The sequence below is a fragment of the Spizellomyces punctatus genome, assembly GCF_000182565.1.
Source record: "Spizellomyces punctatus DAOM BR117 chromosome Unknown supercont1.18, whole genome shotgun sequence".
NCBI classification, from domain to species: domain Eukaryota; kingdom Fungi; phylum Chytridiomycota; class Chytridiomycetes; order Spizellomycetales; family Spizellomycetaceae; genus Spizellomyces; species Spizellomyces punctatus.
The window spans coordinates 419434-434257 of record NW_015971554.1 but is presented as its reverse complement, the minus strand read 5'-3'; the positions used below and the strand labels follow the sequence as shown (position 1 = coordinate 434257).

At 47.1% G+C, this 14824-nt stretch overlaps 5 protein-coding genes and 1 non-coding gene across 6 annotated transcripts; 2 read left to right on the top strand and 4 right to left on the bottom strand.

Moving 5' to 3' along the window:
* Positions 1-21: 21 nt before the first annotated feature.
* Positions 22-1840, bottom strand: SPPG_07987 (uncharacterized protein). The gene is made up of 6 exons (XM_016756138.1): positions 1439-1840; positions 1274-1371; positions 1045-1212; positions 782-983; positions 429-712; positions 22-341 (listed from the first exon to the last, which is right to left on the bottom strand). The coding sequence occupies exons 1-6, from the start codon at positions 1797-1799 to the stop codon at positions 264-266; spliced, it is 1191 nt and encodes a 396-aa protein (XP_016604819.1). The 5' UTR covers positions 1800-1840; the 3' UTR covers positions 22-263.
* A 393-nt stretch (positions 1841-2233) lies between these two features.
* On the bottom strand, positions 2234-4890 carry SPPG_07986 (acyltransferase, WS/DGAT/MGAT). The gene is made up of 5 exons (XM_016756137.1): positions 4671-4890; positions 4482-4584; positions 4022-4399; positions 3383-3952; positions 2234-3294 (listed from the first exon to the last, which is right to left on the bottom strand). Exons 1-5 carry the CDS (start codon positions 4769-4771, stop codon positions 2569-2571), a joined length of 1878 nt encoding a protein of 625 aa, XP_016604818.1. The 5' UTR covers positions 4772-4890; the 3' UTR covers positions 2234-2568.
* Positions 4891-5795: 905 nt separating this feature from the next.
* Positions 5796-6646, top strand: SPPG_07985 (uncharacterized protein). The gene is made up of 3 exons (XM_016756136.1): positions 5796-5901; positions 5982-6040; positions 6111-6646. Exons 1-3 carry the CDS (start codon positions 5877-5879, stop codon positions 6606-6608), a joined length of 582 nt encoding a protein of 193 aa, XP_016604817.1. The 5' UTR covers positions 5796-5876; the 3' UTR covers positions 6609-6646.
* SPPG_07984 (uncharacterized protein) lies at positions 6641-9290 on the bottom strand. The gene has a single exon (XM_016756135.1). It carries the CDS (start codon positions 8789-8791, stop codon positions 6935-6937), a length of 1857 nt encoding a protein of 618 aa, XP_016604816.1. The 5' UTR covers positions 8792-9290; the 3' UTR covers positions 6641-6934.
* Positions 9291-10098: 808 nt separating this feature from the next.
* Positions 10099-10172, bottom strand: SPPG_10186. The gene has a single exon. It is a non-coding gene; the product is annotated as a tRNA-Val (tRNA).
* Positions 10173-11618: 1446 nt separating this feature from the next.
* SPPG_07982 (uncharacterized protein) lies at positions 11619-14603 on the top strand. The gene is made up of 2 exons (XM_016756134.1): positions 11619-13284; positions 13381-14603. Exons 1-2 carry the CDS (start codon positions 12366-12368, stop codon positions 14556-14558), a joined length of 2097 nt encoding a protein of 698 aa, XP_016604815.1. The 5' UTR covers positions 11619-12365; the 3' UTR covers positions 14559-14603.
* Positions 14604-14824: the final 221 nt, after the last annotated feature.

The window sequence follows — 14824 nt, the reverse complement described above, 5'->3', positions numbered from 1 at the left end:
AAACGAAGAGACTTTACCTTGAAGAAGACCAATGGTTCTTTTGCTAGCGGTCAGCACGCTGCACTGAAGCATTTGCGACCATCAAAAGAGAATTGCATGGTCATATAAACACAAAATGTCCTCATTATAACTACCTAATTAGAAAACAGAGAAACGAATAGTTCATAACTACAGATACTATGCATGAATCGGCTACTCCTATAGAACTCATTGCCGTCGTCAAAATATGACTCAAAAACAGTCCACAACAAGTCCACTCAAAGCTATTCATCCTTCGAGACCACACCGCGTTCAGGTGAAGGCTGACCAGACTTGCTGTTGATCGCCTCCATAATTCTCGCCTAGCCAAACACCACAATTGGGACGCTTAAGTAAAGCCTGTACGCTCAAGTGAGAGCTTGAACCAAAGGAAAATGGGGTACACTTACCATCCTCTTTTTTCGACCCTCGATAACACGGCCTCCAATACCAGGTAAGTAACCCAATAGTCCAAATACCCAGACAACCCAACAAAACAAGAGTGCCAGCAATCTGTATCTCAGGGTGGGCAAGGGCAGTTCAAGCGCATCCGCTAGTTCCGGGCTAAGAAATCTCCGTGTGATGGAGACGTTCAATTCATAAGACGGTCGATTTGATTTGGATCCGTCTGATGAGGAAACGGTTTTGAGAAGGGTTTGTGAGAGTTGGGTGGATGTGTGGTCTGGAACGAAATCTGTTCATATGGTGTGTTACGAGGTTAGTAATTTCATTTTCTTTTAGAGATGATGAATGGAGTATTTACATAATTCCAAGTAGTCTCTAAGACAAGCACATGTAGCCTCGAATCCGTGTGCTAAAGGGTTATTCTCTTCCTTTACGCCGATGAGGTATCCCACGTAGCGCCATAGGTGTGTATAGTCATCCCGTTCAGATGGTGTGAGGTAGATCCATAGGTAGGTTAACCCGGTAATGACCGAGCATTGGAAACCGAGGAGGGTTCCAATCTGCGGGTCATAGTTACTAAGATTAAAAAACACATTTGTATGCGGGCTCTGCAGAACTTACCAAATCGGTTTGATTAATGGGAATGACCTTTTTGGAATTAACAGTGTCTTCTGTTTTTTCGGGCAGTTGTCGTCTCCTCACTGCGCAATGTAAGAACCGAACGCGCAAGACAGACTTCCATCCGTCCGATCCAGGTCGGAGGCCATGTTGCATAATGTCGTTTATCATCTAGAGTTCGAATATGGGGATTGAATGGTAGGATGTTAGATTCATGGGACTGGTATCTTACTTGGCCGGTTTCAAGTAGCCGACGATTAATATGGCGAGGGTTGGACAGATATCCTGTCCTGATGAGAACGTCGTTAACGCGGGGAATGGAGAATCCGCCTGTTCAGAAAAGGATGGACATTGATTAGAATAACGCACCAGTAAGAGAATAAAAGCACAAACTCACCCGCCAGACTTGCGTATAATAGAACAACTTGAATCGCCCCCATATTCCTCCAAAAAACGTCTCGCCCTCTATTGACCTTATCCCAATCAACCCACTCAGGCACATGTTCAACCTCCCGTAGAAAAGCACGCTCGGCCCCTGTCAGTTCATGATTGCCTGAATCCCGTTTGACAAGAATATCGTCAAAAGTCCTATAAGGCGGCCCACTCCTTTTGACTGACGTGTAGGCAGCGTCTGCTATCGGGTCGCCGGTATATAGGAGGTCGTTTAATGGGATTGGATGGGTTGGGTTACTGCAAATGTTGAGATTCCGAGAGAAATGGTCATAGTCGAACCATGTCGCAGAAGTGAGAGGTGGCATATTGTATGTCGTCGTGAAGGGGATAACAAACAAGGTCAAGACTGCAAGTCATTAAAAAATAGGAGACGGATCTCCGTGTGAGCAGATGATGTGACAAGCTTACGTAAACTGATCGGAATGTGTTAAGTGCGGAAAAACGGACAGCCAACGTTAAATTGCTTTGGACAAAGGTACATTGCAACAAAGGCTATGGAACATATGGCATGGTATGTTCCAAAAGGTTTCCAGTTCCGACTCTTTTACAGTATCCTATGGCAGATATTTTGTTTGTCATGTGTAGTGAGTGGGCGCAGTACCGTCAGACAAAAACAAAAAGGAGCAGAAGTGGCAGCATGATCCAACTTCACCTTTGTATTGCCACACAGACCACCCGTCCGTGCTTCCAGAAATAACATGAATCACAAGGAAGTAAAAAGAGGATGCAGTGGTATTTGCGCGGGAGCGATTACCTTTATTGCAGATAATGCCGATGCCACATCTCTTTACTCCCCGAACAAACAACGCTTCTTCACCCGCTAACACAGTTGGGAAAATGTTTTCCATGCCAGCCTTTAAATTCTTGCTTGGAGTCCTTATTAAGGAGATATAAAAGATGGTCGAAATTTATAGCAACCGCAACTGCCTTTGAGCGTCATCCTCATTGTAACGAAATGTTCTACAGGTTTTGCGGAGGAGATTGTAAGCTATCTGGATATATAATGGCAAAATAAATACAATAAACAAGTCTACCAGAGATCACCATCTATATCATAACCACAAGATCTCAGGATTATTCGTCCTTCGTATCCAAAATCTTTGCCGAAACACCAGCAGCCCGAGCCAACTCCTCTACTTCGCGCACCATATACTGAGCCAACCGCTCAGGCTGAATCACAGTCTCCCCATCCACAACAAAGTTCATCCAGATGAAATTGTCATAGCTGACAGCACTGACCTGCAACAAGGCGTTAGAGACAACAGGTTGCATGCCCAACACAGGTTGTCCACAGATATAAATGCGTTCCTGGAACCCAGGGACATTGGTGAATATGCAAGTATGGCGGGCAAACAGGTCCAAATTCGTTTGAGCACTAAGTTCATGCCCAAGAGCTTTGTAAGCAAGTTGCTGGAGTTGGACAGCAACCAGGGGTTCTGGAGAGCTCTTGATAGCGTCCATGGTCTGCTTGGCAAACTTGACGCGGGACAAAGGGTCAGGTTGACGGACCGGAAGCTCGGCAGAGATCATGGTCCATTTGTTGTGGAGGTCATCTAGAGGGCGAGGGAAAGAGTAGGGCATCAAGGCTCGGAGGCGGACGCGGGATCGGAGGGATGGATCTGTGATGTTGGGATCGCTGCGATATTGGAGATACATTCTCATTGCTCCACCGAGGGCTGCCAATAGGACATCATTGACTGTTACGTGAAGCTTGTCTTTGATAAGCTTGATGGATTGGAGGGAAATAGGTGGGACAGTAATGAGGATTCGGTTGCTGCTGGCAAAGCGAGAAACCGCGGTCTATAAAGTTCCAGTCAAAAACGAACAGATGAGATCTCATGAGCCATGGCCAACAAAATGCCGAAAGCACGGATCACCCGACACGGACCTTTACAGCCGTCTCCGAATCTCCTCTCAGGATAGGCAATCCCAAAACCTTGACGAACGCCCTCCCAGTGTTTGCAAACAACACCGTCCTTGTCCAAACCCGACTCAAAAGGGACGGTTTGGGTCGCCGGCTCTGGAGTTTCTTAAACTTTTTCTCATCCATAGTGAGCGGTTGGCCATTCTCATTCGTTACAAAGTCTCCCAAAATCTGCATCTGACTCAATCCATCACCCAACACATGGTGTATCTCAAATACAATGGCCGAGTTTCCGTTATTGTCGTTTTGCAACAAGTGGACAAACCAGAGAGGTTTGCTGACATCCCACATGCGACCAAATAGGCTTTCAACATAAGTCTTGATCTCGGATTCGGAGGAAATGGTTTTGCGAATAATGTGGGCGTCAGTGTCGACGGTTTCATACGGCTGCCAACTAATGGTGCCATCCTGACTTTCAATTGGGATGGCGCTAAAACGGTGGTATCGGCTCAGAATACGTTCTTCCAAAAGGCGTTTGAGTTGGGTTACTGTCGGGAGCTTTTCCAGGTAAAAGACGCTGTGGACAGTGGTAGGCTGCGAATGGTAGCAATATGAGTAAACTACATACATGACGGTCGTCTATACTCGTATTAAAAGACATACCGGAATTCCCGTCTTTGTCGGGAACGCTCCACATTTGTGCGACAAAATCTGGGAGAACAGTGACATCTTCCTCTCGCGCTTTGGATGCCTCACTTCATATGGCTTTTCCACTCTAGCAACGGTTGGAGCAATCCGGTTCGCACCTCGCACGCAAGAAGGGGAATAACATGTCTGCCCATCCTTGCAGGACGGACTATAGCATGTCATTAATTGGCCGACGTCAGCAAGCTCGACTTGCTCGATTCCTTCGCTGTCCACGTCAGGAACACCGTTTTTTAAGGTAGTGGTAGTGGAAGGGAATTCCTCGACGATAGTTTGTCTGACATCGGAGGCGAGGTCCGCGCATTTTGCTTGAAGCTTTTCGAGTTCTTCCCGAGGCTAACGGGAGTTATTCCAAGGTCAGTCAGGATGTCTATGTTTAAAAATAGATACTATTGACGTATAATACTACGATACCCACCGATTCCTTTGGCACCCCACGACGTTTGCCGCCATCAATAGCGAGTTTTGATTGAAGGCGAAGGTGTGCCAAGCCGACAAAGGCAACAAGGAGTGTGACGAGTCTGGAAAGTCAAAGGCGAATACATGTCAAACTTAATCGCGTCCAGTAGTCTTGTGTGCACCTACAAACATAACGACCAATACAAACCCAACAAATCGCCATTCCACATCCCAGGCCGTTGGGCATCCACTAGTCCCGCATTTTGCCTCTCCAGCGAATGGACTGGCATCCAAAATCGTATCCGCCATTGAAAAAAAGAGGTCCGCGTAGTGTAGGTGGTATGAGGTATGTTGTGTCAAATGCCAACAACGAGCGACTGTGTTTGGCAAGAGTCAAATAATGTTTTAGAAAAGACAAAAGGGCCTTTGGAGGGGAATCTCCCGGGTGGGGATCGGAGGGCAAAGGCAAAAAAAAGAAAAGGACTTTCAAAAAATGAGACGGAAATGGTAAAGGCGGCGGCAACCAAAATTTAAAAAGACTTTCGACTGCAAAAACGAGAGCAAGACCTTTGTTCATGCTTGTTATTGTGGGATTTGAGGGTAGTGTGGCATCTTGCTAACAAGTAAACAAAGGGTGGTCTACTTGTATTCAGAGCAAACAAGGATCGCTACCCCTCCATGGTCAATCCCCCAAAAAAACTGCTATGGTTCATGGCATTGCCCTACTGCCAGAGCTTTTGCGCGGAACCTTGAGTCTTTTTGGCTCCGAATCTGTAAAGACGGAACCATGACATGATTCACAGCTCAACAAGGACTGTCTCGACTACGAGTATTAAAAAAGGGTATACATGTTGGTGATCGCCATCAGTAACGACCTACCTGGGACGCAGCGCTCGGCTTGAATAATAACTGTTGACCTGCACCAGAAATAACATTTAATATCCCACTGGCGCTACAGGAATTCCAAGGATGTAGTGACTGCCAAGTCCCAAACTTTGGAAATGGCAGTTTCAACACTATAATATTCTCAGTCACCTCTTTATTATTCGTCATATACAATGCATACAATTTTGATCAACAGTTTACGTTTGCAGCGACATGTTGGCTAGGACCGGCATAATTGGGGCATTCGTACTTGTAATCGAGCATCGCCGACATTTTTCCTAGAGAGTACTGCAGAACAATCACCTGCATCAACCAACGATGACTTGGGTCCTTTAGTGAACTGTTTACCCATCTCTCCATGAGCTTTTCACACCAGGGTCCGCAACGGTGCGCCATATCGCTATGGAAAGGCGAGCACTTTAATCCGGTTGGAATGGAAACAGATATCGAGTCTTGAAAGGCTCGCCGTTGATCGTGCGTACTTTTTTCAACAGTTATTGAATACACAAATCATCGAAATCCAAGAAAGATGGCTTCCGCAAAGTACTTTACAGGTTTGCAAGATTCGCCTATCGTCTAGTTACTCATGTGGTTAGACGTAAAGCCTCACTCAAGGTCATTCAAATGATGATAGGATACACGTTGGGCTCACCCTCAGCGTCCACTAAATTTGAAGTCTACCTAGACTACCTCGTATGTAACTGTCGTTTTCCATCAACTTTCCTCTCTGACTTTTCATCTCATATGAATACTTTGTCGACAGTGCCCCTTTTCCAAAAAGATCTTTTCTCGCATCCTGCAGGATATTCATCCACAGTATCCATCCATATCGTTTACATTCCGCCATCAAGTCCAACCATGGCATCCACAGGGGACCTTGCTGCACGAAACAGCTATAGCAGTGCACACACTCGCCCCACAGAAATTCTGGGATGCGTCTAAACTCTTGTTTGACGTGCAAACCCAGTTTGATGACGCCAAGACGTATGAGCTCAGTCGGAAAGACATTTATGAAAAGTTGGTGGGGATTGTGTCGGATGGTGTCGGTGTTGACAAGGAGGAGGTGTTCAAGTTGTTGACGCCCAAGGCGACCAATGAAGGGAACGCTGTTACACCCGTTTTGAAGGTTCATTTGAAAATCGCTAGGCAAAACTCTGTTCACGTTAGTCCGACGGTATTGGTGAACGGACTGGTTGATAATAGTGTATCGTCATCGTGGGGTGTAGAGGAATGGAAAGAGTACTTGAGCAAGCTTTTGTAACAAATTGAAACTATCAATAAAAAGTGACATTATTTGCATCTTTTTGTATATTCTATTCTTGTCAGTAAGCACCAGAAACAAAAACAGGACAACACTACGCATATCAAGAGAATCAAAAAGAATTGTACAAAAGACTGACGACGATGCCAACAAAAAAACGACTAGATAAAGAGCACAATGCGCTACGCCGTAAAAAGGATCTCGCCCGTGAATGACTGACCACCATAGATACCTTCATAGAATACGTTACGTCGTCTCATATTCACATCAGAACATCCATAAACGTCTCATGAGGAATAATAGCACAAAACCCGTCGGTTTGCAAGCTAGCCTACAACACTTTGCAATCGCTTCCCATCCCTTCCAAAGGTACCCCGTCCAGCGGCTTGTATTCCATCTTCCAAGAGGTGATCCAATGTCTTTATAGCTTCATCAATCTGCTCCGGTAACTGGGATCCAGACGATGCATGTGAAGATGTCGAGGAGAGAACAGACAGTCTGTAGAATGCGGGTGGTACCTCTGGAAGCGGCATCGGTGGTGGTGGACCCATCGATCCGCGGTAATGAGGTGGAGGTCTCTTGTGGTATGACAGGGTACTCACTCCTGAATCGCTACGGAACAGCTGGGAATCTGAAGACAATGGGGACGTGGGTGATGTGGGGATGGATGTGATGCGTACGGGGGTAGGTACAATGGATCTGATTTCTGGTAGTTGAGGAAGGTCTTGCTCTTCTTCGTCAGACAGCACGTCCTCATACTGGGGTGGAGGTGGAGGTAATGTAGCAACACTGAACTTCTCCCTTAATACCGCATCCTTTATCGCTTTAATCCACCTTTCCAATCCAATTTCCACATCCGCATGATCAACAGCCAGAAACCATGTGCGAGACCCAGTTCGCACGGTGAATCCGCCCTTTTTGTCCATCTCGCCCCCCAGTCCCGTCGTCACCTCCGTATCCACCTGCACAGGCAAACAATCTACCGCCCGCTCGTGCATCGAGTCCGATTTGAAAATGTAAATCCGTCCCGGTGCCAAAACACCATGGCGTCGTTTCCATGGTCGGAACACTGCCGCAGGGTAGAGTTTGTGTAAAGGGCCACTAAAGAGACGGGTGATGGTATGGAGAGCGGGAAGAGCATTTGGTTCACTGGGTGACTGGAGAGTTCCCGTCGATATGGCCCGTCTCGCTTTTTGTGCCTCGTTCTTTGACAGACGAAGAGCAAGTGCTCTAAAGCCAGTAGGGGAACTTGGGCCGCTCTGGCTACCAGCAGTGCTCATGGCATCATCAGCAGAAATGCCCAGCATTTTGAATGCCTTGGAGTTGCCTTGCACTGCTCCGTTGGCCGCGTCAGCTTCCTTTGACGAGAGTATTCCAAGAGTTTTCAAGGCCTTTGTGTTTGCAACGTTTGGACGCGAGTCAAAAACCAAGTTTTCCTGGTCGGAATCGGTGGGAGGGCTAACCGGAGGTGGAGGTGGTGGCGATAGATTGCGGGAGAGTGGACTGTGAGGCGGAGTGGGAAGAGATGAGGTGGGTGATACGGGGAGTGGTGAACGCGGAGGCGGCTTGGGTAAAGGTCCCAACCGAGGGTGCACGGCAGGAGACCAACCGATGGAACGTTCATCGTTTAATATGCTTATTAATTTCTTTTCGTTTGTGTCGTCCGACCACAGGGTGTCCATACTGGCCGGCACTGCGGGATGCTCCCCATCCTCAAACAAGGTGCTACCGGATGAGTTGGATGCCATGCCTGTGCTGCTGGACCGCGAGGTAATGTCGTCCGCCGACCATGCCATTGTGCTCGTTCGATTGAGACGGGCCTTGACGGCCATGACTTCCTCCAGTGTCGCATAGAGACTTTGCAAGTGAGCGCGCGAACCGTTTGTGTTTTTCACCGTGCGAAGCAGGCGAGGAGGAGGGTATTCAGTAAGCGGTAGCACTGCGTCCTTTTCGTCTTCTTCCTCCTCTCCACCACTCGAGCCAGCTTGATAGGCAGAAAGGAGCGAATAACAAGACACTTCACGACGCATGTTGCCCTTGGGAACAACGAGTCCCGTTTCGGGTTCTGTCGAGCCAGTCTCGTCCCCCGGTTTATCACTCAAGGCTTCATGCTGCAGCATGTTCACACTGTGTGTTGAGTTTGTCATTGTCGTGCGCGATGTCCATTCGAGAGTTCTTCCCATTCAATTACAATTGTCCTTCCCTTTTTTCTTTACAAAAAAAATAACAAAAAACAGAGAGAGAAGGAGAGCGACAGAAACGAAGACGAAGAAGTAAGCAACGATATCAGTCTGGTCAACGGATTTCGGGTTGTGGTCCAAGAAAGCCGAACGTGTGGCGAACAAGTTTTGTGTGCTTGGGTTTTGTTGTCTAATGGTGTGTTTGTTCAAATCAACTCCAAAAAAAAAGCAGGTTGTTTTAACAAAAGGAGCTTCCTTTGTCTCTCGCTGGTGGAATTAAAAAAACGGTTGCTGGCTTGATTTCCCCTACTTGGTTTTGTCTCTCGCTGGTGACGGTCCTCTGAATGGAAAATATCAAGTCTATCTTTACTCTGCTCTCTCTCCAATGGAGCACACACATCACACACGAGAACACACCCTTGTCTTCTGGGGGATTGGAAACAAAAGCAAAAAAAAAAAGGTCATTCATCGTCGCTCAAAGTAACGCCCCAGAAAATCAACCCAAAATAAACAAAATAAACAATAAACATTGAACACTTCAAAAATATCACACTTTAGTCATTTACTATTTATGGATATATTTGTAATTTGGTACTACATCATTTGTGGCGCATAGGGCTTATGTCACACTAAACTTTTGTTTCTGGTGGGAGGCTTGGAAGGGCATTTCAATTCACTAAAAATAAGCTTGTGGTTTAAAAGGATGTATTTATTTTTAGATGTTGGATGTTGGTTGAATGATGAGAGCTGTTTATTTTGGAATGATCGACCGGAGGGGAGGGCAAATAGTCCAGAATGTGTGTGTACTCATGTTCGGGGTTGGTATTATGGGCATATGTCGATTCTGCTTGATCAGCAGAAGCATTTCGAGCACTGTATGGGGACAAGTGTGATCGATGGTCAAACAACAACTCGTGTTGGTTTTTAGAGTATGAACGCGCTTGTTATAGATGGGTCTCTTTCTCATGCACCGTTCAGCTTAGCAAGCTGGATTCAAAAGCATGACGGGTGGACAAGCAACAAAAAAGATTTTACCTTTGTGAATCCAATCTCTATAGGATAAAAGTGCCAAGATGCGGAATGAGATTATACGTGGAATTGCTAAAAGGGTCAAATGAAAAGGACCATCGAGCGTGAGTTCGCAAAACAACGCCCTGGCCTAGGTAGCTGAACACAAAATGTCATTTCCATGGCTTTCAGTCTGGTCCTGGTTCCAGACAAGAGTCCTTGTTCATGATAAATGCTCCATTTCCTTCCCGTCCTGAGATGAGATCATTCAGCCATCGTGCAAAAAAGAAAAGAAACGGTGATGGTCTCGTCCAGGTTCGAACTGGAGACCTTCAGTGTGTTAGACTGATGTGATAACCAACTACACCACGAGACCATTGAATAACATGCGCACGCTTCATGTATCAATGTCTGACTAAGATTAAGCACAATGCTTGTTACGAATCGACGAATCGCCCAGTGCCCTTCTTGCTGAGATAAACCAGGGTCTAAAATGGGGAGATGGAATTTCTTCGTGGTCGGACTTGAAGCCCACTCAACAATTGCCCATGTGATGCCGTTTAGCGGACTTTTACAGATGACCCGCAACCTGCATCTGCACATGAAAAAGAAAGCCCGTTCTGGCCCATTTTAGTTTTCAATGGGCGGGAATAACACTTCAAATACCGTGGTAGAACGCGGTACCTTGGATTTTGGGCGTTTCTCGCCCCCGCCATCTTTGGCTGAACACACCCACATTGCACACAACCACCACATTGCACACCCCGCCCAAAAAGCACACCCTCACACTTATGGCACAGAAAGCAACACTTGCAAATCTCCCCCAAACAAAAACCTAAAATCGGGTCAGCAAACGCTACAGCCCTTTTAAAGTATCCCAACATTATAAAAATATCTAAAAAAAGGATTTGCTTCGTCATCAACAAAATACTGTTGTTTATCGTTTCCGCCACAACGGGGAGAAGAAAGTCCCGTTGACTCTACGCTCTAGACTCGCTATTGTGACTGTGCCACATAGATCGCATGTTTGGAGAACGCTTTGCCCTTTTGTCGCACTTATTACAAAGCCTTGCCCATTTTCACGTTTTATTTTTACCTAGTTTTGAGTTTTTGTTGGTTTAAACTTTTGGATTTACGAACTTTTGACGACGACGACAACGACGACGACGACGGGGCGGAGGGCGGCAAGAAAGGAATAGAGTGAGTAGGAAAAATGCCTGGGTTCAAAGGCGAGGACACGTGCAGCCAGGGCCCTCCGATGTATTCACAACCTTATTTGGTGACGTTCAACAACGACGACAACATCGGAAGGAGCAGTACCGCGGCAACGACGACGGAAGCAACAACGGAGGCCAACATGTTGACTGGATCGCTTGGAGAATGGGTTCCGTACGGCCCAGATTGGGACGAGGTATATCCGCAAGGAACACAATCTACACATCGTGAGATATCAGCGGAAAGCCATCGTGTGGACTCGAGCAGCAGTGTTTCTCAAGTGGATCAGAGTAGGATCGCTGGAAATCCTGCGCTTCATGATCACGGAGATGCTTTTACAATGCGCTATATGGCACCGTTCATATCTGTTCCCTCCAACGTATACTCTGCCGATCTTTACGATCTGATGGCAGACCGCAGTTCTGCTTCCGGGCAGTACTCTGTTGGACCAGATTCGCCCAGTCTTCGCTATGTAAATGTGTCAGCTTTATCGTATGATGGTGCTCGGCAGTCTCCTGGACCGCCAAGGGGCTTTCCTCCGCCGCATTGTACGTAGTCATTCATCTTTTTTTTTTTTTTTTTTTTGTTGGTATTTCACCAAGGGCCTTTTGCAGCCATCCGTTTTCTCTGTCATTGATGGTTAAAAGGCTAACTGATTCTTTGGTTTCTCTCTGTTTCTTGCCCATGCTATGCGTTTTTACTTTCCTGAAGATACGGACACTGCACCGCCATACGCTCCGTCCATACGACCGCTGTCCAGCCATCCACCACATCTCCACTCGCATCATTCATCCGAATTTAACCCATCGCAACAAACGCATCAACCATCATATACACCTGTCAGTAACACGGTCACCAGTACCTTCCCGCACTTTCAATTCGACAAACCTTATCATGCGCCATGGCAATCTTTGGGCACCTGGACTCCATCGTCCGTACCATATTGGCCGCAAACCACCTACAATAGACCTGCCGCCTTCTCGTCACCTCGACCATCCAATGGCGCCGTATTGGACACAATGGGATCTCAATACGCTGCTGATCAAGAGGATACAGCTGTTCTGGACAATCTTGTGGATCCAACGCTTCACGGGCCTCAAAGACTGGGTCTTGAATCATCCTGTCGGCAGGTGATGGATGAAGTGGGAGAGTACCTTGCTTTCATCAACGACACTGTGACAACAGCTGCGACGGAGTCACAAGCTGTGGCATCCGCGCCGTGTATCATGGACTTTGATGTACCTCGGACCACTGGCCAGGTATGTAACCAATCTTGCCGAATGTGTCTACATGTACATGCTCGCTGCTGCAAAGAAATACGCTTTGTACAACATCATATATATAACCTGGACTGATGCCCAATTCCAACTCAAAATTTCATTTGTTGAAGCAGTCAGCGACAAGTCGATGGGATGCTAGTAATGCGCCAAAGCCCCTGCACGAAATTGAACGAGCCATGTCGTGGTTGGATGTCAACTATTCCCCAAAAGGCGGAGACCGCTCTAGTCGCGCGAACTCGGAGATCGATGTAGATGATCCGCTGGTACACTCACCAACCTCTCAGCAGAGTGAATGCACATTGAAATCCCTTCGCATGGACGATAGTCCTGGCTCAGCTGTTGGAAAGGATGTTGTTGAGTTCCTGGCTGAGTCGGAACCACAAGAAATTAACGTTCGGAGGGTAAGGTCCGATGAGTCACCGCCTCACGTGCGTAAACATTCGCATGTCACACCATCCCTCGGGAAGTCACACTCTCCGCGGGAGACTGTCCCAACAAGCAATATTGCAAGCAAGGACATTACGGAGACGTCGCCGTCTGCATCGTCCGGCTCTCGTACAGTTCACATATACCCACGTAAAGCTACATTGTTGAAATCATCCCAATGCAAAAGGCGTATGTTCCTAGAGGAAGAAGTGCTGTGCACTCAATGCTCCGTGAACATTGCCCGTGCCCATATATTTGGGCGCGAACATCAACTAGCAGCTACATACGCATCTGATGTCGTCTGTTTACCATGTGCGGCCAAAAGGGGTGCCGCGCCCGACGAGCCTGCTCTTAAAAATAGGCGTAAAAGGGTCTGGCGAAATCCTAGGGAACGCGTTATCCACTGCGAAGTTTGTAAAAATGATATTGGAGTCGGGGGAATGCGATTAGTGGGTGATGAGATTGGTGTGCCGGTGACAAAGACGACAGTCAATGGCTCTGAACATACAGTGTCTGTCCGTGGACAGTGGATTGAACCTGCTTTTGGCACAGAGTACATTTGTCCAGGTATGTTTTATTTCTGTTTATCCACACCACAAACAAAAGAACTTTTCCTGCTAGCATTCCGTTGAGGTTAAAATCATGTTTTAATATTTTCTATAGCATGCACGGCAAAGTACGCCTTTTGCACCGAATGCGGAGGAGGAAATAAACATCGAACTGGCAAGTGGCGCCCGATACAACTGTTTGCATCCAGCCGCAAAACCTGCCTCCTCCCCCACATTCGTCTCGGCAATGGACCATTTGAATTCGACATTTGGCGCGTCCCTGATGAGCTGCTTGACCAGCATCCCAAATCAACGGTCGACAGCATTCTCAAAAATGTCAAAGGACTTTATGTCGAAGGAAAGCTGGTTGTACTAGCCACCCCTCGATACATGGAGCAAGTAGAGGACATTGGGAGTTGGGAGAAACTAATGAAAAGAAGTCAACTCTGGGAAGAAGTTTGCGAACGCATTGTCGGACGCACCGAATGGCCATCCAGTACACCCTCTGCGACCCCACCCGCCGCCGAGACCGAGCAAGGACACGTGAGACGATACCTAGCTTGCGCATACATTGCAGCATCCAAACCCCGTCGACATAAAACCAAACGTCCATCTCGAGCCAACAGCGCCGACGGAAGCACCGAAGGCTCCTCCCCTCACGAAAACCCTTCTACAACACCACCACTCGAAAACGACCGAACCATGGTCGCATTTATTCTCGGAGAATGGAACACCCACCACGGCACACTCTTATGGTCCTACGCCAGCTCAAACGACCTTAACCCCACCGGTATCACCATGCGAACATTTGCTCTCATCATGGACCGCGTTGAACGCGAACACCTCCAAGAAGTACGTACCTCCCACCCCACCCACCTCGAACACATCATCATGGGACAACGTAAAGGCCGTGAACGCCTAAAAGATACCCACCCCTATACCAACACCACCACCCACGTCGAAGAAGAAGGTTCAAATGATACCCGAGGACCCGGTGGCCGCGAAGCACTAGAAAAACGATTCGGTGTCATGAAAGCCGAAGAGTACCTTCAAGTCCTTCAAGGAGAACTGGTTCGTCATTCTATGCAATTTGATCCAACTGATTCTTCTCTTCCACCACCACCTCGCCTTCCGTCCCCCGATTGCTTGACATTAACCATGATCCCACCCCATTTGAGACATAATTATCATTGTTTGGTTGCACGCTTTGGACCTTTTAAAAAAGAGTATGAGAGTGCTTTGATCAAGTTGGGGGGTGCGGGTGGGGCACACAAGTTGGGTGCAGTCGGGTAGAATGGGGGCAAAGCAATGTTCTTTTTCTTTTTTGTACCATAGCAGTTTTTTTTTGATTTGTTTATGATTATATCTGTTTTTCTTCTTTGCTTCTTGTTTTTGTGAGTGCCCATCGCTTTTGTCCCGTATCTTCCAATGTTTTATGACAACCGACTTTCATCCAAAAAAAAAGGAAAGTTTGACCTTATCTTGATTCACAACTCCTTTTTTAACAAAAGGCACTTGCTCATACCGCCCCTTCAGAAACAAAACAAGCTTACGTATCA